Raw genomic sequence first — 25,486 nt, 5'->3', positions numbered from 1 at the left:
ATTTCACAACAAATTCTATCTCCGATATTTTGTCCTCTGTGGATGATTCATTCGGCTTTGCCCAATTTCAAGATGGCGGACACGCATGCGCCCCGAAACTTACTGCACCATGAATTCGACACACACGCATGCGCCTTGGCGCTCACTGCCTTCTTTCAGAATGGCGGATGTTAACTCCGGAAGCCTCCGGAAGGCCCGAGGATTTTGTTTGTATCCGATATACCGCTTGTTTGTGAAGCCTCAGAACCCTCCAACAGGCTCAATATTTGTTTCCGGTTCTACTTCGGGCTCTGCAACCGTACTGAGTCTTGGTAAAAATCTCCATTTAAAACCCGCTCGCTTGACCTCTTTACCGTCTGTCTCCAGGGATTGCACATGCTCCAGCTGCAAACCCGGATGGGGCCGTTAACCTGGGCCTGTTCCCGGGAGGGAGGGAGAAGCCCCGCAGCTGCAATCCAGGGAGCTGACATTGATTCTGAAGGACTTGTTTCACGTCACAATGCCCGGGGACTGATTGACGGCACCTCCGAACCGATAGGAAGAGGGGGTGGGGCTAGAAATGTGAGGATTTGAAAACACTTTGCGGATCCGCAAACCCTCCAGAATCATTGTCAGCTCCCTGGATTGCAGCTGCGGGCTTTCTCCCTCCCGGGACAGGCCCAGGTTTACGGCCCCATCCTGGCACAGCCACTGGAGGATGGTTCACTTCAGAGGATGGGCGAGGGGAACAATAAATAAGAGGTTACAATTTGGAGAAGAACAGGTAGTGTTGAGGAAGTGCGGAGACTGCAGAAGAATTTGGACAGGTTAGGAGAGTTGTCAAAGAAATGGCAGATCGAATGCCAAGTGGGAAAGTATGAGGTTATGCACTATGGTAGGACGAATACAAGCGTAGACTATTTTCTAAATGGGCAAAGGTTTTGGAAATCTGAAGCAAAAAGGGTCTTGGGAGTTTTGGTTCAGGATTCTCACCGTTCACGTGCAGGGTCAGTTGGCCTTTAGGAAGGCAAATTCAATGTCAGCTTTCATTTTTAGAGGGTTAGAATACATGAGCAGGGATGTACTTCTGAGGCTGTATAAAGCTCTGCTCAGACCCCATTTGGAATATAGTGAGCAGTTTTGGGCTCCATACCAAAGGAAGGATGTGCTGGCCTTGGAGGTGGTCCAGAGGAGGTTCACAAGAATGATCCCAGGAATGAAGGGTTTGTCATATGAGGAGTGGTTGAGGAGTCTAGGTCTATACTCGATGGAGTTCAGAAGGATGAGCGGGGATCTAATTGAAACTTACAGAATACTGAGAGGCCCAGATAGAGTGGATGTGGAGAGAATGTTTCCACTAGTGGGAGAGATTAGAACTCGATGGCACAACCTCAGAGTGAACGATCGCTCCTTTATAACTGAGGCAGCACAGTGGTTAGCACTGCTGCCTCACAGCACCAAGGGATCTGGGTTCAATTCTGGCCTCAGGTCACTCATTCTCTGTATGGAGTTTGCACGTACTCCCTATGTCTGCATGGGTTGCCTCCGGGTGCTCCGGTTTCTCCCCACAGTCCATCGATGTGCGGTTTAAGTTGATTCGCTGTGCTAAAATTGACCCTCGTGTCAAGGGGATTAGTAGAGTAAATGTGTAGGCTGGCGAGAATCGTCCTGGGTGGGATTGTGGTCAGTATCGACTTGATGTGCTGAATAGCCTCCTTCTGTACTGCAGGGATTCTATGGGATGAGGAGAAATTTCTTCAGCCAGAGGGTGGTGAATCTGTAGAACTCATTGCCGCAGAGAGCTGTAGAAGCTAAGTCATTGAGTGTCTTTAAGACAGAGTTAGATAGGATCTCGATCAAGAAAGGGATCTTGGGTTACGGAGACAAGGCAGGAGAATAGGGATGAGAATCATATCATGATTGAATGTTGGAGCAGACTCGATGGGCCAAATGACCTAATTCTGCTCCTACATCTTATGGTCTTATGGCCTCAAATCAATGAGGACTCTGATCTCTGGGAAACTATTAACAAAGGTGTCACAGTGGTTAGCATTGCTGCCTTACAGTGCCAGGGTCCCGAGTTCAATTCCGGCCTTGGGTGACTGTCCGCGTGGAGATTGTATGTTCTCCCTGTGTCTGTGTGGGTTTCCTTTCGGTGCTCAGTTTCCTCCCAGACTCCAAAGATGTGATGGTTCCGTGTTGCGGAGTGATGTCTCTCAAGCTACAATGCCCTGGAAACAGACAAGCGACCTATTCCTGATCGAACTAGCTATGGAAACGGACAAACGCCTGTGTTAGTGCACCACGAGGTACAGGAATAGATTTGGAAAAGGTGAATGATGTGGATTGTGATGATATTCATTATACTTTTGTAGTGAGTGTTTGCTAAACGTGGACTGCAGCGATTCAAGAAGGCAGATCACCACCACCTTCTCAAGGGAAACGAGGGATGGGCAATAGATGCTGGCCAGCCAGCGACGCCCAGGTCCCACGAATGAATTTTTAAAAAATGTTAAATGAAAACAACAGATCATGCATGGGCTTAAAAGATTCTCCAGCTCTCCCTTCTCCTGTATCGATTTTGTGTATAATTCTCATTAAGAATTCCTTCAATTGTCCCAATCCAAATCCCTTTTACTTTAATTTCACTCCATTGGACCACGATCTTAATAGTTTCAATTCCACTTTTTTATGGAGCATGTCTAATTGACTTGCAAAAAGTGACGAGCGGTGTTCATGAAAGGATGTCCTGAGGCATGTTACATTGAGGAAACCATGCAGACGCTGCGACAACTGCTGAATAAGCAACGCTGGACAATTACCAGGCAAGACTGTTCTCTTCCTGTTGGGGAGCACTTCAGCGGTCACGGGTATTCGGCCTCTGATATTCGGGTAAGCGTTCTCCAAGACGGCCTTCATGACACTCGACGGCGCAGAGCCGCTGAGCAGAAACTGATTGCCAAGTCCCGCACACATGAGGACGGCCTCAACCGGGATATTGGGTTCATGTCACACCATCTGTAATCCCCACAACTTGCCTGGACTTGCAGAGTCTCACTGGCTGTCCTGTCTGGAGACAATGCAGATCTCTTTAACGTGTCTTGATGCTCTCTCCACTCACATTGTTTGTACCTTTAAGACTTGATTAGCTGTAAGTATTCGCATTCCATCCATTATTCTGTAAATTGAGTTTGTGATTTTGTATGCTCTGTTTGTGAACAGAATTCGCACTCACCTGAATAAGGAGCTTAAGGCTCCGAAAGCTTGTGGCTTTTGCGACCAAATAAACCTGTTGGACTTTAACCTGGTGTTGTTAAACTTCTTACTGTTCTTAAACTGCGGCAGTCCTTGAGGTATAGACACACCAACGCGCGGGGAGTTCACGCATTGTCGCCCAGCAACAATGAAGGAACAACAATATATTTACAAGTCGGATTGGTGAGTGACCTGGAGGGGAACCTCCACAACGTGGTTTTCCCAGCATCTGCTGCTCTTGTCCTAGAAGGTAGTGGTTGTGGGTTTGGAATGTGCTGTCTCTGTGTCACCCAATGTCTCCCTGTTTCTGATCCTTTCTTTTGGCTCCTTGTTACTGCCTTATTCTTTCTGTCTCACTCAGTCTCCGCCCTCTTTCCCAGCCCCTGTTTCCCTGCCCCTGTGTCTGTCACTTTATTTGTATTCCACTGTTTCTGTCCCTCACTGTATCTGTCTCTCTTTCACAGAATCACAGAATCCTACAGTGCAGAAAAGGCCCCTCAGCTCATCGAGTCCGCACCCACGCATGAAATGCCCTTACCTGCCCACGTAATCCCACTTGGCAGCACTTGTCCCATAGTCTTGAATGTTATAGGTGCCAAGTACTGATCCAGGTACTTTTTGAAGGATGTGAGGTATCCCACTACCACCACCCTCCCAGGCAGCGCATTCCAGACCGTCATCACCCTCTGAGTAAAGAGTTTTTTCCTCAAATCCCCCCTAAACCTCCCACCCCTCGCTTTTAACTTGTGTCCCCTCGTAACTGACCTTTCAAAGAAAGGGAACAGATGCTCCCTATCCATCCTGTCCATGTCCCTCATAATCTTGAACACCTCAATCAGGTCGCCCCCTCAGTCTACTCTGCTCCAACGAAAACAACGCAAGCCTACCCAAACTCTCTTCATAATTTAAACGTTCCATCTCAGGCATCATCCTGGTAAATCTCCTCTGCACCCCCTTCCAGGGCGTTCAGGTCCTTTCTTAAATGTGGCGACCAGAACTGCACTCCAGCTGTGGCTCAAACAAAGTTCTATACAAGTCCTTATTGCCTGCATGTTTTTGTAATCTAAGCACCGATTGGAAAAGGGGAGTGTTTCGTATGCCCTTTTCACGACCCTATTTACCTGCCATCCCGCCTGTTATTTCTGTTCCCTCTGTTTTCTGCCTCTCTCTCTCTCAGTACCCCTCTCTTTCTCCCTGCCTCTCCCTTTCTCTCTCTCTTTCTCTCCCTGCCTCTCTCTCTCTGTCTCTCTCACTCCCTCCCTCTCCCTCCCTGCCTCTCTCTCTCTCCCTCCCTGTCTCTCTCTCTCCTTACGTCTCTCTCTCTCCCTGCCCCTCTATCTCCCTCTCTCTCTGCATCTCTCTGTCTTTGTCTCTTTCCCTCTACCTCCCTCTCTCTCTCCCTGCCTCTCTCTCTCTCTGCATTTCTCTCTCTCTCTCTCCCTGAATCTCTCTCTCTTCCTCTCCTTGTCCTACTCTCTCTGTGTCTCTCTGCCTCTCTCTCTCTCCCTCACTGCCACCCACCCCCCATCTCTCCCTGATCCTCTATCGCACTCACTCCAAGCCTCCCTCTCTCTCTCTCTCCCCCTGCCTAACTCTCCCACCATCCCTGCCCCTCTATCCCTCTCTTTACCTGCCCCACCTCTCCCTCTTCCTGCCTCTCTCTCCCTCCATCCTTCTCTCTGTTTCTGCCTCTCTCTCTCCCTCTCTCCCTCCCTTCCTGTCTCTTTTTATCTATCCCCCACCTCTCTCTCTCTCTCCCTGCCTCTCTTACTCTCTCTCCCTGCCTCTCGCTCTCTCTCTGCCTGTCTCTCGCTCTCTCTCTCCCTGCCTCCCGTTTTCTCTCTCTCTCCCCCTGCCTCTCTCTCTCTCTCTCCCTGCCTCTCGCTTTCTCGCTGCCTCACTGTCCCTCTCCCCCTGCCTCTCTCTGTCCCTGCTTCTCTCTCCCTACCTACTTTCTTCCTCTCCCTGCTTCTCTCTCTCTCCCACTGCCTCTCCCTCTCTCTCCCTGCCTCCCTCTCTCGCTCTCTGTCTCTCCCTGCCTCCTCTCTCTCCCTGCCTCCGTCTCTCTCCCTGACACACTCTCTCTCTCTATCCCTAAGTCTCTCACTCTCTCCCTCTCCCTGCCTCTCTCTCTCTCCCTGCTTCTCTATCTCTCCATTCCTGCCTCTCTCTCACTCTCTCCCTGTCTCTCTCTCCCCCTGCCTCGCTCCCTGTCTCTCTGCCCCGCCCCTCTCTCCCTCTCCCTGCCCCTCTCTCCCTGCCTCTCTTTTTGTCTCTCCCTGCCTCTCTCTCTGTCCCTATCTCTCTCTCTCCCTCTCCCCTGCCTTTCTTCTACTCTCTCCCTGCCTCTCGCTCTCTCTCCCTCCCTTCCTCGCTCTCTTTCTGCCTGCTTCTCTCTGTCACCCTGCCTCTCCCACTCTCTCGCACTGTCTGCCTCTCTCTTCCTGCCTCTCTCTATCTCTCTCCCTGCCTCTCTCCCCCTCTCCCCCATCTCTCCTCCTCTCTGTTCCCTGCCTCTCACTCTCTCTCTGACTGCTTCTCTCACTCACCCTGTCTCTCTCTCTCTCTCTCTCTCTCTCACTCCCTGCCTCACTCTCTCTCTGACTGACGTTCCCTCTCTCTCACTCTCTCCCTGCCTCTCTCTCTCTCTCCCTCTTTCCCTTCCTTTCTTCCTCTCTCTCCCTACCTCTCGCTCTCTCCCTCCCTGCCTCGCTCTCTTTCTGCCTGCTTCTCTGTCTCACCCTGTCTCTGTCTCTCTCTCTCCCTCCTTCTCTCTCTCTCCCTGCCTCTCTTTCTTTCTCCCTGCCTCTCTCTCTCCCTCTCTGCCTGTCTCTCTTCCTCTCTGTCCCTGCCTCTCTCTCTCCCTGCCTCGCTCCCTGTCTGACTGCTTCTCTCTCTCCACCTGCCTCCCTCTCTCTCACTCACTCTGCTTCTCTCTCCCTCTCTCCTTCTCTATATTTCTGCCTCTCTCTTTCCTCTCTCTCTCCCCCTCTATCCCTGCCTCTTTTTCTCTATCCACCTGACTCTCTCAATCTCTCTCCCTGCCTCTCTCTATCTCCCTCTCTCCCTGCCTCTCTTCCTCTCTCTCCCTGCCTTTCGCTCTCTCTCTCTCTCTCTGCCGGCTTCTCTCTCTCGCCCTGCCTCTCTCTCTCACCATGGTAGGCTTCTGCAGAAAATGCAGATGTATGGGATTGGGGGTGATCTAGGAAATTGGATCAGGAATTGGCTAGCGGATAGGAAACAGAGGGTGGTGGTTGATAGTAAATATTCATCATGGAGTGCGGTTACAAGTGGTGTACCTCAGGGATCTGTTTTGGGGCCACTGCTGTTTGTAATATTTATTAATGATCTGGATGAGGGTATAGTTGGGTGGATTAGCAAATTTGCTGATGACACCAAAGTCGGTGGTGTGGTAGACAGTGAGGAAGGGTGTCGTAGTTTGCAGGAAGACTTAGACAGGTTGCAAAGTTGGGCCGAGAGGTGGCGGATGGAGTTTAATGCGGAGAAGTGTGAGGTAATTCACTTTGGTAGGAATAACAGATGTGTTGAGTATAGGGCTAACGGGAGGACTTTGAATAGTGTGGAGGAGCAGAGGGATCTAGGTGTATGTGTGCATAGATCCCTGAAAGTTGGGAATCAAGTAGATAAGGTTGTTAAGAAGGCATATGGTGTCTTGGCGTTTATTGGTAGGGGGATTGAATTTAGGAGTCGTAGCGTTATGTTGCAACTGTACACAACTCTGGTGCGGCCGCACTTGGAGTACTGTGTGCAGTTCTGGTCCCCACATTACAGGAAGGATGTGGAGGCTTTGGAGAGGGTGCAGAGGAGGTTTACCAGGATGTTGCCTGGTATGGAGGGGAGATCCTATGAGGAGAGGCTGAGGGATTTGGGATTGTTTTCGCTGGAAAGGCGGCGGCTAAGAGGGGATCTTATTGAAACATATAAGATGATTAGAGGTTTAGATAGGGTGGATAGTGATAGCCTTTTTCCTCTGATGGAGAAATCCAGCACGAGGGGGCATGGCTTTAAATTGAGGGGGGGTAGTTATAGAACCGATGTCAGGGGTAGGTTCTTTACCCAGAGGGTGGTGAGGGATTGGAATGCCCTGCCAGCATCAGTAGTCAATGCGCCTAGTTTGGGGGCGTTTAAGAGATCCGTAGATAGGTTCATGGACGAAAAGAAATTGGTTTAGGTTGGAGGGTCACAGTTTTTTTTTTTAACTGGTCGGTGCAACATCGTGGGCCGAAGGGCCTGTTCTGCGCTGTAATGTTCTATGTTCTATGTTCTATGTTCTATGTTCTATCTCTCTCTCCCTGCCTTTCTTTCTCTCTCTCTCTGCCTGCCCTTCTCTCTCTTTCTCTTTCTCCCTGCCTCACTCTCTCTCCCTGCCTCGCGCTCTCTCTCTCCCCGCCTCTCTCTCTCCCTGCCTCTCTCTCCCTCTCTGCCTCGCTCTCTGCCTCATTCTCTCCCTACCACTCTCTCTCCCCCTGCCTCGCTCTCTCTCTCCCCCTGCCTCTCTCTCGTTCCTCTCTCTCTCTCTCCCTGCTTCGCTTCGTCTACCTCTCTCCCTGTCTCTCTCTCTTTCTCTCCCTGCCCCTCTCTCTATTTCCCTGGCTCTCTGTCTCTCTCCCTGTTTCTCTCTCGCTCTCTCTCCCTGCCTCTCTCTCCCTGCCTGTCTCTCCCGGCCTCTCTCTCCCTGCCTCTCTCTCCCGGCCTCTCTCTCCCTGCCTCTCTCTCTCCCTGCCTCTCTCTCTCTCTGTCTCTCTCTCGTTCTCGCCATGCCTGTCCCTCTCTGTCTCTTTCTCCCTGCCTCTCTCTCTTTCCCTGTTCCACTCTCTCTCAGATTCACTCTCTGTCTTCGTTTCTCTCTCTCTTTCTCTCTCTCTCTTTCTCTCTGTTTCTGTGTGTATGTGCGTGTGTGTGTTTCTCTCTCTACCTATCTCTGTTTCTTTCTCCCTCTCTCCATTTCTTTCTCTCTTTTCTGGCCCCCGCGGCTGTCTCCCTGTTTCTCTTTCTCTCTCTGTAGCTGTCTCTCCCTTTTGGCCTCTGCTTCTGTCTGCCCGCGTCTCTCTGGTTACCTTTCTGTATTAATCTGTTTCTCTCTCCGTCTTTCTCTGCCATTTTGTTCCTTTCTATCTCTATTTCTGTTTTTCAATCTCTGTCGCTGCTTTTTCGTCTCTCCTGTCTGTTTCCCTTGTGTTCCTCTTTCTGTTACTCCTTCTCTCTTTCCATCCCTGTTGTTGTTTTAACTCTGTTTCTCTCTCTCTCTCTTTTTCGTGGTCAGTTCCGAGAAGAGTTTTGTGCTGTGAGGTTTATTTTGGTTTTGTGGATGTTAGCAGCTGACACCTTTTCTCAGGAAGTGACCGAATCTCAGATGCTATCGCAAGTTTCTTGACCGAACCCTTCAATTCTTGCACTGAACGGATTCAATTCATCAGCAGTCTCTGAAGATTCTCTCAGCCTCTTTCGTCCATCATCTCTCTGCACCTTCCAATCCGCAGGAATCAACCAATGGATCCAGTGTATGGAAAGCTGTGGGGAACCATGATCCTGCTGTCACTGTGGAGTGGTGAGTGAGGGAGGGAGTGGTGAGTGAGGGAGGGAAAGAGTGACCGAGGGATTGGTGAGTGAGTTATGGAGAGAGCGAGTGGTGAGTGACTGATGGAAAGAGTGACGGAGGAAGTGGTGATTGAGTGAGGGAGGGAGTGGTAAGTGAGTGAGGGAGGGAATGGTGAATGAAGGAGGGAGTTGTGTGTGAGGGAGGGAAAGAGTGATGGAGGGAGGCAGTAGTGAAGGGGTGAGGGATAGAGTGAGGGAGGGACAGGGAAGGAATGGTGAGTGAGTTATAGAGTGAGTAGTAAGGGAGGAAGTTTTGAGTGATGAAGGGGTTAATGAGGGAGAGAGTGGTGATGGAGGAAATGAAGAAAGTGGGAAGGGGTGGGAGTGAAGAGAGGGAGTAGGAGGAAGGGAGTGAGAGAGGATGAGTGAGAAAGAGGCATTGAGAGGGAGGGAGCCACAGAGAGAGTCAGCAAGAGTGAGAGAATCAAGGGGAGGATGTGAGACGAAAAAGTGAAAAGATGGAGTGAAGCAGATGAATTGAGTTCGCGGCTGAGAGAGAGGGAGTGGTAGAGGATGTGTGGGGAAGGGGTGTGTGAGATAGGGTTACTGTGATGGAGAGTGACTATGATGGAGGGTGACTTTGATGGAGGGTGACTATGATGGAGGGTGAGAGTGCGGGGGAGGTGGTGAGTGCAAAGGAGTGGACAGAGTGGTGAAGAAGGCATTCGGCATATTTGGTTTACTCGTTCAGACCATGAATACAGCAGTTGGGACGTCTTGTTGAATTTGTCCAAGACATTGGTAAGGCCATACTTCGAATGCTGTGTACAGTTCTGGTCATCCTATTATATAAAGGAGATTATTAAACTAGAAAGAATGTAGAAAACATTTATTAGGATGTTACCGGGACCCCATGGTTTGAGTTATAAGGAGAGGCTGGATAGACTGGGACATTTTTCCCTGGAGAGCAGGAGACTGAGGAGGACTTAGTGGTGAGAATAGTGGTCTGTAAGATAATGAGGGGCATAGATCAGTTAGATAGTCAACATCTTTTCCCAGAGGTAGGGGAAAACTAGAGGACATAGATTTAAGGTGAGAGGGGAGAGATACAAACGGGTCCTAAGAGGAAATTTTTTTCACAGAAGTTAATGAGTGTCTGAAACAAGCTGCCAGAGATAGTAGTGGAGACGGGTACAATTGTGCCTTTTAAAAAACGTTTAGACAGCTACATGGTTCAGATGGGTATACAGGGTCAAATGCAAGCAATCGGGACTAGCTTCGTGGTTAAAAAAAAAGGGTGGGAGAGACAAGTTGGGCAGAAGGGCCGGTTTCTATGCTATAAACCTCTATGACTCTAGAGTGCAGAGGACGGGAGGAGGGAGTGGGAGGGTGGGGTTGAGGGAGGAGGTGAGTGCAGGGAAGGGTGGAGGAGGGAGTGAGGACGAGTGAGGGCAGGGACGGTGAAACTGCGGAGGAGGGCGAGTGTGCAGGAAAGGATGTGAGGGAGGGAGAATGTTTAAGATGAAAGGGTGTGAGTTGTGAGTGAGCATCAGCGTGAGTGAATGTGTGTGAGGGAGAGGAGCAGTGAGTCTGAAGGACGGTGTGAGTGTGAGAGAGAGTGTGTGAGGGAGAGCGAGGTGGAGAGTGTGGCAGAGGGGGTGAGTATGAGGGAGAACACACATGAGGAAGTGGGTGTGAAGGAAAGAATGTGAGAGAAGGAGAATGCATAAGAAGGAGAGGTTTGAGGGTGGGTATGATGGTGAGGGTGTGTGAGGGTATAAGTGAGGGTGCTTAAGGAATGGTGTTTGAGAGGATAAGGGAGAAGGGGTGAGGGAAACGGGTGGGGGTGTGTGAGGGAGACAATGTGAGGGGGAGGTGTGAGCTTGTGATGGAGGGTGCCTATCGGGTAGAGGGTGTGTGCAGGAGGGTGAGAGGGGCGTGTGTGAGTGTGAGGGAGTGTCTGAGTGTGAGGCAGTTGAGGACAGGCAGTACAAAGCTGTTGAACTTTTCAATTTGATCTTGTCTACTTTGGGATCAAACACCATCTACTCACCTTTTCCTGAAATCCCTTTGATTCAGAAAAAACCTCTCTCAGTCTCATTTTGAAATTCAGATTTGATGGCGTCTCATTTAGAACCATAGAACATTACAGCAGAAAAGCAGGCCTTTTGGCCCTTCTTGCCTATGCCGAACCATTTTTGTGCCTAGTCCCACTGACCTGCACCTGGACCATATTCCTCCACACCCCTCTCACCCATGTACCTGTCCAAGTTTTTCTTAAATATTAAAAGCATTCACCACCTCATCTGGCAGCTCATTCCAAACTCCCACCACTCTCCGTGTGAAGAAGCCCCCCCTAATATTCCCTTTAAACTTTCCCCCCTCACCCATGTCCTCTAGTTATTTTCTCCCCTTGCCTCAGTGGAAAAAGCCTGCTTGCATTCACTCTATCTACACCCATCATAATTTTATACACCTCTATCAAATCTCCCCTTATTCTTCTACGCTCCAGGGAATAAAGTCCTAACCTATGTATACCTAGCGACTGAACCTTCCTGACTCAGCTCCCATGCGGGACCTTGTCAAAGGCCTTACTGAAGTCCATGTAGACAACATTCACTGCCTTCCCTTCATCCACTTTCCTGGTAACCTCTTCAAAAAACTCTCATACATTAGTTAAACATGACCTCCCACGCACAAAGCCATGTTGGCTCTCCCGAATAAGCTCCTGTCTATCCAAATATATGTAGATCCTATCTCTTAATACTCCTTCCAATAGTTTACCTACTACTGACGTCAAACTTACCGGCCTATAATTTCTCGCATTACTTTTTGAGCCTTTTTTATTCAACGGAGCAACATGAGCTATCCTCCAATCATCCGGCACCTCATCCATGGATACCGACATTTTAAATATATCTGCCAGGGCCCCTGCAATTTCAACACTAGTCTCCTTCAAGGTCCGAGGGAATACCCTGTCCGGTCCTGGGGATTTATCTACTCTGATTTGCCCCAAGACAACAAGCACCTCCTCCCGTTTAATCTGTATAGGTTCCATGACCTTCCTACTTGTTTCCCTTATTTCTAGAGACTCCATGCCAGTTTCCTTAGTAAATACGGATGCAGAAAACCCATTTAATATCTCCCCCATTTCTTTTGGTTCCATACATAGCCGACAACTCTGATCTTCAAGGGGACCAATTTTATCCCTTACTATTCTTTCGCCCTTAATATACCTGTAGAAGCTCTTAGGATTATCCTTCACCTCGTCTGCCAAAGCAACCTCATGTCTTCTTTTAGCCTTCCTGATTTCTTTCTTAAGTAGTTTCTTGGACTTTTTATACTCTTCAAGCACCTTATTTGCTCCCTGTTGCCCATACATGTCATACATCTCTCTCTTCTAAAATCATTTGTTGATTTTAGAAATATTTCTCATGTCTGCCTCTCATTGTTACAGCATAACCTCTAACCCTCATCTTCTCAGTCAGCTACTCAGAAACGGATCACCTCCCCCCGCCCCCCCCCCCCCCCCGCCCCGCATATCGCTTGATCCCTTGAGTTATACCTAATATATTGAAATCACAACTTAACTTCTTGCTGTGGTATTGAATTCCACAGATTCACCATTCACTGGCTGAAGACATTTTTATTCACCTCAGTCTTAATCAGTTCATCCCTTATCCTCAAAGTACGATACCTAATTCTGGACTCCCGCACCATCAGGAACATTCTGAATCTACCCAATCTAATGCTGTTAGAATTTAATAATTTCTATGAGATCCCCTCTCACTCTTGTAAACTCCAGTGAATATAGCCCTAATTGATTTAGTCTCTCCTCACATGACGGACCTGCCACCCCATGAATGAGCCTGGCAACCCTTTGCTGCTTGCCCCCTATAGCAAGGATACCCTTCGTCAGATACGGACACCAAAACTGCACACAATACTCAAAGTGTGGCCTCACCAACACCCGACACAATTGCAATAAAACATCCCTAATCCGACACTCTTATCTCTCGTTATGAAGGCCAACATACTATTTGCCTTCTTTACTGCCTGCTGTCCCTAAGTGCTTACTTTCGGCAACTGATGCACGAGGACACCAAGTTATCGGTGAGAATCCACCTCTCTCAATTTACACCCATTCAGATAATAATCTGTCTTCCTATTATTGCCACCAAAGTGGATAATCTCACATTTGTCCACGTTATACTGCATCTGCCATGCTTATGCGCACTCATTCAGCCTGTCCAAATCACGTTAAAGAATCCCTGCATCCCCCTCACAGCTCACCCTCCCACCATAATTTGTCATCTGCAAATTTGGAGATAATGCATTTCGTTCCCTCTTCCGAATCATCAATCTATAATGTGAACAGTTGGGACCCCAGCACAGGTCCCTGCAGTAGTCCACGAGTCACTGCTTACCAACTGAAAAAAGACCAATTTATGCCAACTCTTTGTTCCCTGCCTGCTAACTACCTTTCTATCCATCTCAAGACACTAACTTCTTAAAAGCCTTCTGAAAGTCCAAATAAATCACATTCTCCAGTTCTCTTCTACTAGTTACATTCTCAAATAATTCCAATAGATTCATCAAGCATGATTTTTCCTTTGTAAATAGATGCTGGCATTGTCTGATTATACCACTGTTTTCCAACTGCTGAATTTTGAAATACTTGATAATGGACTCTAGCAACTTCCCCAATACTGATGTCAGGCTCACTCGTCCATCGTACCCTGTTTCTCTCAACCTCCCTTTCTGAATAGTGGGCTCACATTATCTACCCTCCAATCTGCAGTAACCAGTACAGAGTCCAAAGAACTGGAAAATGACACAAAACGTGTCCCAATTTCATAGAATCACAGAATTCATGCAGTTCAGAAGGAAGCCGTTTGGCCTATCGAGTTTGCACCGACCATAATGCCACCCAGGCCCTATTCCCATAACCCCACATATTTACCCTGCCAATCCCCTGACACTCGGGTCAATTTAGTATGGCCAATCAACCTAACATGCATGCGACACGGTGGCACAGTGGTTAACACTGCTGCCTCACATCGCCAGTGATCTGGGTTCGATTCCTGGCTTGGGTCACTGAAAGTGCGGAGCCTGCACGTTCTCCCCGTGTCTGCGTGGGTTTCCTCCGGGTTCTCCGGTTTCCTCCCACAGTCCAAGGATGTGCGGGTTCGGTGGATTGGCCATGCTAAATTGCCCCATAGTGTCAGAGGGACAAGCTTGGTTAAATGCATGGGGTTTCGGGGATAGAGCCTGGCTGGGATTGCGTTCCTTGCAGCATTGATGGGCCGAATGGCCTCCTTCTGCACTGTAGGAATCTTTAACTCTGTAACTTCGGACTGTCGGAGGAAAACGGGGCACCCGGAGGAAACCCACACAGACACGGGGAGAACGTGCAAACTCTAAACAGACAGTGATCGAGGCTGGAATTAAAGCCGGATCGCTCGTGCATTGAGGCAGCAGTACTAGCCACTGTGCCATCCTACCATCCCCGTCTCGGGCTATTTCGTTATGTACACTGAGATGAAGATTATAAGGCCTTAGAGAACTGCTTAGAAAGAGTGATGAGGTCCTGCAGCAGCAGTTTAGGGAGTTAGATAGAAATTTAACAATGCAGGACCTCGAGGGTTGTAATCTTAGGATTATTACCTTTGCTATGTACCAGTGAGGCTAGAAATTGGAAGGTAGTACAGCTCAACATGTCGCTGGTGTAGGGGGAAGGGTTCCAGATATCTGGACCACTGGGATCTCTTGCGGGGCAGGTGGGATCTGTACAAGGACAGCTTGCATCTAAACTGGAGGGGCATAAATATTCCGACCGGGAGGTTTGCTCATGTCACACGGGAGGGTTTAAAGTAGTTTGGCAGGGGGTCGGAACCAAAGCAAAGGTGAATTAACACAATGTAAAAGTTCTTGCGTTAGTCACAAGTAAGGCTTACATTAACACTGCAATTAAGTTACCATGAAATTCCCCGAGTCGCCACAGTTGGACACCTGTTTGGGTCAATGCACCTAACCAGCACGTCTTTCAGACCGTGGGAGGAAACCAGAACAGCCGGAAGGAACCCACTCAGATATGGGGTGGACGTGCAAATTCCACACAGACAGTAACCCACGCAGGGAATCGAACCCTGATCCCTCGCGTTGTACGTTAGCGGTGCTAACCACTGTGCCACCGTGCCGCTCGCTTACGGGGGATTAGCGAGTAGGGCCAGTAAGATTCAGTGAAAGAGCAGGCAGCGTGTGTTTGCGAATCAAAGATGATCTGGTGGACTGACGTACATTTGTTTCAATGCGGGAAGTGTAACAGGTAAGAACTTATGGCTTGGATTAATACTTGGAATTATGATGTTGTTGCCATTAGAGACTTGGTTAAGGGAAGGACAGGATTGGCAGCTTAACGTTCCAGGATACAGATGTTTCCAGTGGGATAGAAGGGGATCGAAAAGTGGTGGGGGAGTTGCACTACTGGAGAATATCACAAATGTACTGTGGGAGGACACCTCAGAGAGCTCATACAGCGAGGCAACATGGGTAGAGCTCAGGAATAAGAAGGGTGTAGTCACAATGTTGGGGGTTTACTGTCGGCCTCCCAACATCCAGCGACAGAGGAACAGATATGTCGGCGGATTTTGGCAAGGTGCAAAAGTAACAGTGTTGCTGTGGAGGGAGATATTAACTTCCCGAAAATGACTGGGACTACTAAGTGCTAGCGCTGTGGATGGGGCAGAGTTTGTAAAGCACATCCCAGGACGGTGTCTGGAACTAGTATGTCGATAGTCCAACTCAGAAAGGAGCCGTACTGGACCTGGTATTGGGGAATGAGCCTGGCCGGGTGTTGTCGATTCAGGAGGAGAGCAGTTTGGGAACAGTGACCATAATTCAGTAAGCTTTAAGGTACTGATGGATCAAAATAAGAATAGTCCTCAAGTGAAGGTGCTAAATCAGGGGAAGGCTAATTACAACATTATTAGGCAGGAATTGAAGAATATAGATTGGGGCAGATATTTGAGGGCAAATCAATTTCTGGCATGTGGGAGGCTTTCAAGTGCAAGTTGATAGGAATTCAGGACTGGCACATTCCTATAAGGCTGAAGGATAATTATGACAAGCTTTGGCAAACTTGGATAGCGAGAGATATTGTGAGCCTAGTCAAAGAGAAAAAAGGAAGCTCATGGTTCCTGTGGCTATGACTCATCTTTCATTTCCTCACCCTGCACTATAAATATCTCTGAGTTTCTATGTCTTTTAGCTTTGACAAAAGGTCATCTGGACTCGAAACGTCAGCTCTTTTCTCTCCTTACAGATGCTGCCAAACCTGCTGAGATTTTCCAGCATTTTCTCTCTTGTCTGGAGAACAAGGAAGCATTTGTCAAGGCTAGGAGAATGGGAACACACGAAGGAAAAGTGGAATATAAGAAAAGTAGAAAGAAGCTTAAGCAAGGAGTAGGGAGGGCTAAATGGGGTCACAAAATGTCATTGGCCAGCAGGATTAAGGAAAATCCCTTTTTATGCATATATGAAGAGAAAGCAAGTAGCCTGGGGGAGGGCAGGGAAGGAAATCTATGCGTGGAGCTGGAGGAAAGGAGGAAATGGGCGCGGTATCAAATGAATACTTTGCATCAGTTGTCACAAAAGAGGAGGACTTGTTGGATGATGAGTCTGGAGAAGTGTGTGTAGATAGTTTGGGTCATGATGAGACGAAAAAGGGGGCGATATTGGGGTATTTGAGAAGCACTAAATTAGATGAGTCCACGGGACCTGATGGGAAACATGCCAGAATACTGAGAGATGCAAGGGAGGAAACTGCTAGGGACTTGAGAGAAATCTTTGTATCCTCACTAGTACAGGGGAGGTCCCAGAAGATTGGATAACGTTGTTCCTTTGTTTAAGAAGGGTAGTAAGGATAAACCAGATAATTAAAGGCCGGTGAGCCTTCAGCCAATGGTGGGGAAATTATTGGAGAAGATTCTTCGAGACAGCATTTACTCCCACTTGAAAATAAGTGGACGTATTAGTGAGACACAACATGGTTTTGTGCTGGGGAGGTCGTGTCTCACTTAGTTAATCGAGTTTTTCGAGGAAGTGGCGAAGATGATTGATGAGGGTAGGGCAGTGCATGTTGTCTACATGAAATTCAGTAAGGCCTTTGACAAGGTCCCTCATGGCAGACTGGTACAGAAGGTTAAGCCGCACGGGATCAGAGATCAGCTGGCAAGATGGATGCAGAACTGCCTCGGTCATAGAAGACAGAGGGTAGTAGTGGAAGGGTGCGTTTCTGAAAGGAGGGCTGTGACAAGTGGCGTTCTTCAGGGATCAATGCTGGGACCTTTGATGCTTGTAATATATATAAATGATTTGGAGGGAAATGTAACTGGTTTGATTAGCAGACGATGCAAAGATTGGAGGAATTGCAGATAGCAATGGCGACTGTCAGAGGATACAGCAGGATATCGAATGTTTCGAGACTTGGGCGGAGAGATGGCAGATGGAGTTTAATGAACAAATGTGAGGTAATGCATTTTGGGAGGTCTAATATAGATGGGAATTATACAGTAAATGGCAGAACCCTTAAGAATATTGACAGGCAGAGGGATCTGGGTGTGCAGTTATACAAGTCACTGAAAGTGGCAACGCAGGTGGAGAAGGTCGATGGAGACAGGAGAGGTGCTGGAGGATTGGAGGATTGCGAATGTGGTTCCTATTTTCAAGAAAGGGTATGAGGATAGCCCAAGAAATTACCGACCGGTGAGTCTAACCTCAGTGGTTGGTAAGCTGATGGAGAAGATCCTGTGGGACAAGATTTATGAGCATTTTGAGAGGTTTAGTATGCTCAAGCATACTCAGCATGGCTTTGTCAAAGGCAGATCGTGCCTTACGAGCCTGGTGCAGTTCTCCGAAAATGTGACGAAACACATTGACGAAGGGAAAGCGGTAGATGTGGTTTATATGGATCTTAGCAAGGCGTTCAATAAGGTCCCCCATGCAAGGGTTCGAGAAAAAGTGAGAGGGCATGGGATCCAAGGGGCTGCTGCCCTGTGGATCCAGAACTGGCTTGCCAAAAGGAGGCAGAGAGTGGGTATAGATGGGTCTTTTTCTAAATGGAGGTCGGTGACCAGTGGTGTGCCCCAGGGATCTGTTCTGGGACCCTTGTTGTTTGTCATTTTCATAAATGACCTGGATGAGGACGTGTAGGGATGGGTTGGTAAGTTTGCCGACGACACAAAGGTTGCTGGGGTTGTGGATAGTCTGGAGGGATGTCAAAAGTTACAGAGGGACATAGATAGGATGCAAGACTGGGCGGACAAGTGGCAGATGGACTTCAACCCAGATAAGTGCGTAGTGGTCCATTTTGGCAGGTCAAATGGGATGAAGGAGTGACAATATAAAGGGAAAGACTATCAGTACTGTAGAGGATCAGAAGGACCTTGGGGTCCGGGTCCATAGGACGCAAAAATCGGCCCCGCAGGTGGAGGAGGTGGTTAAGAAGGCGTATGGTGTGCTGGCCTTTATCAATCGAGGGATTGAGTTTAGGAGTCCGGGGATAACGATGCAGCTATATAAGACCCTCGTCAGACCCCACTTGGAGTACTGTGCTCAGTTCTGATCGCCTCATTACAGGAAGGATGTGGAAAGGATTGAAAGAGTGCAAAGGAGATTAACAAGGATGTTGCCTGGATTGAGTGGCATGCCTTATGAGGATAGGCTGAGGGTGCTTGGTCTTTTCTCCTTGGAGAGACGTAGGATGAGAGGAGACCTAATAGAGGTATATAAGATTTTGAGAGGCATAGATCGAGTGGACTCTCAGAGGCTTTTTCCCAGGGTGGAAATGGCTGCTGCGAGAGGACACAGGTTTAAGGTGCTGGGGGGTAGGTACATGGGAAATGTTTGGGGGAACTTTTTCACAGAGGGTTGTGGGCGAGTGGAATCGTCTGCCGTCAGTGGTGGTGGAGGCAAACTCAATAGGGTCTTTTAAGAGACTCCTGGATGAGTACATGGGGCTAAATAGGATGGAGGGTTATAGGTAGGCTGGGAAGGTAGGGATATGTTCGGCACAACTTGTGGGGCCGGACGGCCTGTTTTGTGCTGTGTTTTTATATAAGGTAGTCAAGAATGCATACAGCATGCTTGCCTTCATCGGCCGGGGCATTGAGTTTAAAAATTGTCAAGTCATATCGCATCTTTATGGAACATTAGTTAGGCTGCACTTGGAATATCGTGTTCAATTCTGGTCTTCACGCTACCAGAAGGATGTGGAGGTTTTGGAGAGGGTACAGAAGAAATTTCATAGAATAGAATGCCTGCAGTGCAGAAGGAAGCCATTGAGAGCATCAAGTCTGCCACCGACCATAATCCCACCCAGACCCTATTCCCCTCATCCTTCATATTTACCTTGCTAATTCCCCTGACCGGAGTGTCAATTTATCATTGCCAATCAATATAGCTGTGAGCACAGGTTGGAGAAACTTAGTTTGTTCTCGCTGGAACGACGGACGTTGAGCGGGAGAACTGATCAACGTCTACAAGTCCGTGAGGGGGGACAGAATGGATAGTCAGACGCTATTTTTCCACAGTAGAAGAGTCAATTACTAGGGGCATCGGCTTAAGTTCCGAGGGGCAAGGTTTAAAGGAGATGTATGAGGCAAGTTTTTTGCACAGAGGGTGGTGGGTGCCTGGAACTCGCTGCTGGGGACGGTAGTGGAAGCAGATACGATAGTGACTTTTAAGGGGCATCTTGCCAAATACATGAATAAGATGGGAATACAGCGATAAGGTTCCCGGAAGGATAGGGGGCTTTAGTTCAGTCGGGCAGCAAAGTCGGTGCAGGCTTGGAGGGCCGAAGGGCCTGTTCCTGTGTTGTAATTTTCTTTGCTCTTTGTTCAATCCCATTATTTTCCCCCAAACCATTTCCCTATTAATACTGATTTACTTCAGCACTTCATTAAAACTTGTTGCTCTCAGAGCTTTTGGTACATTATTCATGTCTTCCTTTGTGAAGACAGACCCATCATCAGGCACAAGTCAGGAGTATGATGGAATAGTCTGCTCTTGCCTTGGTAAGTGCAGCTCCATCAACATCCAAGAAGCTCTACACCGCCAAAGATAAAGCAGCCCTTCCAAAAACATTCACTCCTTCCACCACTGACGCACAGTGGCAGCCATGAGTAGCCTCTGCGCGATGCACTGCAGGAACTCACTGAGGTTCCTTCGACAGCACCCTTCAATTGCACGACCTCTACCATCTAGAAGAGTAGCAGAAAGACCACCACCTGGAGGTTCCCCTCCAAGTCACTCAGCATCCTGACTTGGAAATATATCACTGTTCCTTCACTGTCGCTGTGTCAAAATCCTGAAACACCCTCTCTAGCAGCACTGTGGGCATACCTACATCACGGGGACTGACGCGGTTCAAGAAGGCAGCTCACCACCACCTTCTCAAGACCAATTCGGGATGGACAATAAATGCCGTTCCAGCCTGCGACACCCACATCTTGTGAGAGAATAAAAATAGATCTTTGCTTGCAGCCAGCTGCTCGAGTTACGAATCTCTTTTTCACACTAGGTACTGCTGGAGAGCTGCAGATTTGCCTCGAGAGAAAGCAGCCCAGCAGTGGGACATGCAAAGTGGAACTGATGTGTTCCAGCTTGCGTGACTCGGCTGTTGAGTGGTTCAGAGGGAACAAGAAGGTTATCAGTGATCAGAGGCATGAGCTGCAGTTTGGTGGGATGATTTTGGATGTCACACTCGATTCTCAGCTTGGAGAAACGGTTTATAAATGCAAGGAAGCTGCAGGAGGAGTCGAGCAGACTGTTGATTTGGGAGAAACCTGTGGCTACAGCAACACTATCAAAATTCTACCAGGTAACAACTATCATTTTACTACATCTCAAATGCATGGACAAATCCTTGCTATTCAGTGACGTTACCCACACTGAATCCTCCCCCGCCCCCATGTCCTGGGGGTTGATGATCAATTCTACCACTGTCACTGTAATATATCCTGCGTCATGATATATGGAGGGATACTGCTCAGACACTCTGAAACCGTCTTGTATCAATTAACTCGCCTGCTAACTCCCCAAAATCTGTCCACCATCTGGGAGGCACACATCAGGAGTGTGAATTTTTTTTTTCATTCATACACACATACTCATGCACGCACACACACAGACCCGTGCACGCACGCACATACACACACAAACACACTGACGCGAGCGCATACACAAACACACATACATGTGCAGACGTAAACAAACACACGTACACACACTCGGGCATGCGCACACACACACATACACACATGATCGTACACGCACGTGCACACACACATGCACACACTCACACTTATGAGCACACACACATACATACAAACACATGTACGCGCACATGCACACACTCACAGACAGTGGAATTTGTATTCAATAACAAAAATCTGGATTTAAGAATCTACTAATGGCCATGAAACCATTGTTGGAAATGGTTGGGTTCACTACTGTCCGTTAGGGAAGAAACTCTGCCGTCCTTACCCTGACTGGCCTACCTGTGAATCGAGCGACAGCAATGTGGTTGACTCTCAACTCCTGTCAGAAATAGCCCAGCGAGACTCTCAATTTTAACAATCACTATGGCATTGTGGATCACACAGCACGAGGACTGCAGCGTTTCAAGAAGGCAACACACACGCTGACACATATGCACACATACAAGTGCACACGCACTGCATGTGAGAGAATGTCCTGCTGTTGTCATTTGCTATTGAACGACTCTCTTTCTCCATATTGTTCTATTTACAGATGTTTCCTCAGTTCAGTACCAGAAAGTGAAGATTATTCTCACTGCGATTTTCTTGGCAGTTTGTACGGCAGCTTTGCTGTTCACCTTCTATCTGTGCCATCAGCAGAACAGTTAAGTATTGGGTTTGTTCTCATAGCAGCAAACAATCTCCTCTTAATCCCAGAATGCTTCCCGAACATTGAGTGTCAGAGGTCAAGGATCTCGCATTGGGGGTGTGAGTGACAGGGGACCTCGCACGAGGGTGTGAGAGACAGGGGATCTCACACTGGGGGTGTGAAAGACAGGTGATTTCGCATTGGCGATGTGAGGGACAGGGGATCTCGCCTGGGGATGTGAGAGACAGGGGATCTCGCACGAGGGTGTGAGAGACAGGGGAATTCACACTTAGGGTGTGAGAGAGCGGATCTCACATTGGGGGTGTGAGGGACAGGGGAACTCGCACTGCGAGTGTGAGAGACAGGGGGTCTCGCAATGGGGGTGTGAGAGACAGGGGGTCTCGCACCGGGGGTGTGAGAGACCGGAGATTTCGCACTGGGGTGTGAGAGACAGGAGATCTCGCACTGGTGCTGTGCGGCAAAGAGGGAATCTCGCACTGGAACTGGGGTTTTAGTGGGAGAGGAAGGGAGGGTGGCAGCAGAGGGAGAGAGTGGGGAGAGGGAGGGAGTGATAACAGAGACTCAATATCACCTGATACTGACTTTCTCTTATTTTACTTCTTGTGTCTAGGCAACAGTGAAAAGAAAAGGAGACATAACCAAGGTAGGGGTTCAATCCAGCCGGTACCCCGAAAGTGTCTGACTGGCGAACAAACTGCTGTCCATTACTGTGGGTAGGAGGAGGTCAGGACCTTTCTGCCAGCACAACGGTGACTGTTTGATGGGGGACAGTGTCGAGGGAGTTTTACTCTGTATCTAACACCGTGCTGTACCTGTCCTAGAAGTGTTTGATGGGGGTTCGTGTGGAGGAAGTTGTACTCTGTCTCTAATCCTGTGCTGTACCTGTCCTGGAAGTGTTTGATGGCGGATAGTAGAGATGAAGGTTTACTTTGTATCGATCCCTGTGCTGTACCTGTCCTGGGAGTGTTTGATGGGGATAGTGTAGAGGGAGATTTTCTCTGTATGTAACCCCGTCCCGTACCTGTCCTGGGAGTTTTTGATGGGGACAGTGTACAGGGAGCTTCACACTCTATCTAACCCTGTGCTATACTTGTCCTGGGAGTGTTTGATGGAGACAGTGTAGATCGAGTTTTACTCTGTATCTAACCCTGTGCTGTACCTGTCCGGAGAGTGTTTGATGCGGACAGTGTGGAGGGAGTTTTAATCAGTATCTAACCCTGTGCGGTACCTGTCCTGGGAGTGTTTGATGGGGACTGTGTACACGGAGATTTATTCTGTCCCTAACCTCGTGCTGTACCTGTTCAGAATATTTGATTGTGGGGCAGTGTAACAAGGAGTTTTTTATTTGTTAAGATCACTGAATGTAATTTTATCATTTTGGAGATGCTCAGACTGTCTCTGTGTTAATCTGCCTCCCGATCTCCCTTGCCTGGAGATTTGTCAAACAAGCGGGCACAGGAATCAGCTCGAAACCCATGTTTGCCTCTTTTACACAAGCATTTGGTGTACTAGAGTGAGGTATTCTTGTTATAGCTACTTTGGTACTGTCACACCTGGAATACTGCGAACAGTTTTGGTCTCCTTGCCGAATTAACTTACCTTCGAGCGAGACAGAAAAAATCATTTTGCTGCTGATTCCTGGGCTGAGGGATATTGGCTGATGTGAGATTAGTATTCTGGAAGCTAATCGTTTGAGAGGTGATCTGTTTGAAACGTACACAGATCTCTCACAGTTTCAAGTGCAACCTACTTACTGGATGTTTTCCCCGGTTGCGGAGTCTGGGACATGGGGGTCACGGTTTCAGGCTGAGAGATCAAATTTGATACTTTTCAGTGAGAGAGTGGTAAGTCTTTGAAATTCTCTACCCAGAGAGTGGTAGATGATCTGTCCTTGAGTAGATTCAAGAGAGCAGTTGAGAGATATTTGGGCATTTTCTAAAAGAGAATGGCGAGTGGAGTGGAGAATAGAGTTGATAGGATCAGCATAATAATACCACAGCACGAGAACCAAGCTCGCTGCATCCAACTACTTCTTGTTCTTATGTTTCTTTTTCCACTGAAATTGATCTTTCCTCTTTGCAGGGGAAGAAGGAATTTACTCTGATCTGCTAAGTCCTGGAAGTCAATCTGACACCAAAGAGCAAGCCCAGTCCATTGGCCAATGGGTGCAGGGCAGGCCAAAGGGGTCTTCGCAACTGACAGTGGAGGTCGAGGCTGGGCCTGCTGCAGGCCTCAGAATGCAGGCTGTGGCTGGGCCTAGCACAGGCTCAATAAGAGAGCAGGCCGAGGCTGGGCCTGCTGCAAGCCTTGTAAGGCAGGATGAGGTTGGGCCTAGCACAGGCTCAATAAGCGAGCAGGCTGAGGCTGTGCCTGCTGCAAGCCTCAGAATACAGGCCGAGTCTGGGCTGGTTCAGGCTCAATAAGAGAGCAGGCCGAGGCTGAGCCAGCTGCAAGCCTCCAAAGGCAGGATGAGGCTAAGCCTAGCACTCCCCAGATGGTTCCAGTACAAGATTCAACATACACAAGCCTGAAGAAACGACCAAAGGATGCTGACTACCAACTCCTCAGACGACAGATACCCAATGATCAAAGTGCAGTAACATATTCAGCAGAAGCTGAGGAGGTGACACTTAAGACAACATCGCAAGGCAACAAGATAGATTTGGGAACTGAGACAATTACAAATTCACTCCCAGCATATTCTACATTTAAGCCACTCGAAAACCATTGATTATATTCCAGTTTGTAACTCACTGCCAGGTATCTGTTGTTCTATAAACCACCCAAAACCCTCGATTAGATTCCAGTTTGTGACACTCCCTGGTATCTGTTATTCTGTATATAAACCACCATGAACCGTTCAATCAGATTCTACTCTGTAACTCACTCCCAGGTATCCGTCATTTTATGTAATCCACTCCAAAATCCTCGATTAGACACCAGTCTTTAACTCACTTCTGAGTATCTATTATTCTATATATAAACCACCCCAAACCCCGAGATTGGATTGCAGTTTGGAACTCATTTCCAAGTATCTGTTATTCTATATATAAAACACCCAAACCCCTCGACCATGTTTCAATCTGTAACTCAGTTCCAAACATCTGTTATTCCATATATAAACCACACCAAACCCTTGATTATATTCTAGTCTGTAACATACTCCCAGTTATTTGTTATTCTATTTATAGACCATCCTGAACCCATCAATTCGAATCCAGTCTGTAACTCAGTAAAGATCACAGGGCCAGTACTGTGAACAGGGCTATGAGGAAGTGTGTGACATTCTCTTTGTTTCCTGGGGACAATCGCTGTTTCTCAGACGACAGCTTTGAAAGGTAAAAACATCGGTCTCCCTGTCTCACATTGCTGTTTGTACGATATCGCTTTGCATAACATGGTTGCCCCATGTCTAACATTGCAACACTGACTGCACTCTAAATAAAAACCTTCTTTGTTTGCTCTGAACTGTCTAGGTTGATCAGAGGTTTAGATTTATATCGGTATGAGACTTGCTTTCCAATATGATTGTTTCGTATGTTAACCGTCTGTGCTTGCTAATGAGGAAAGCACAAAAAGTTTATCTTAATGTATGTGCACAGATGTGTTAAAATGTGATTTACACGATTGTAAAAACTGATTCTGCCTCAACTAGAGCATTGTTCTAGTTAGGCACACTGTACTGGAGGGAGGATGTGAAAGTATTGCTGAGTGTGTGGAAAAGATTCACGAGAATGACTCCAGAAATAAGGAAGTACCGTTT

At 48.1% G+C, this 25,486-nt stretch overlaps 1 protein-coding gene across 1 annotated transcript; it reads left to right on the top strand.

Moving 5' to 3' along the window:
* The first annotated feature begins 8,608 nt into the window (after positions 1-8,608).
* On the top strand, positions 8,609-25,189 carry LOC144487169 (uncharacterized). The gene is made up of 5 exons (XM_078205233.1): positions 8,609-8,803; positions 20,375-20,674; positions 21,607-21,717; positions 22,334-22,366; positions 23,806-25,189. The coding sequence occupies exons 1-5, from the start codon at positions 8,746-8,748 to the stop codon at positions 24,144-24,146; spliced, it is 843 nt and encodes a 280-aa protein (XP_078061359.1). The 5' UTR covers positions 8,609-8,745; the 3' UTR covers positions 24,147-25,189.
* The last annotated feature ends 297 nt before the right edge of the window (positions 25,190-25,486 follow it).

Source organism: Mustelus asterias, unplaced genomic scaffold (genome assembly GCF_964213995.1).
Source record: "Mustelus asterias unplaced genomic scaffold, sMusAst1.hap1.1 HAP1_SCAFFOLD_632, whole genome shotgun sequence".
In the NCBI taxonomy this organism is placed as follows: Eukaryota; Metazoa; Chordata; class Chondrichthyes; order Carcharhiniformes; family Triakidae; genus Mustelus; species Mustelus asterias.
Note: the sequence above shows the minus strand (reverse complement) of the source record. Positions and strands in the feature narration are given on the sequence as shown.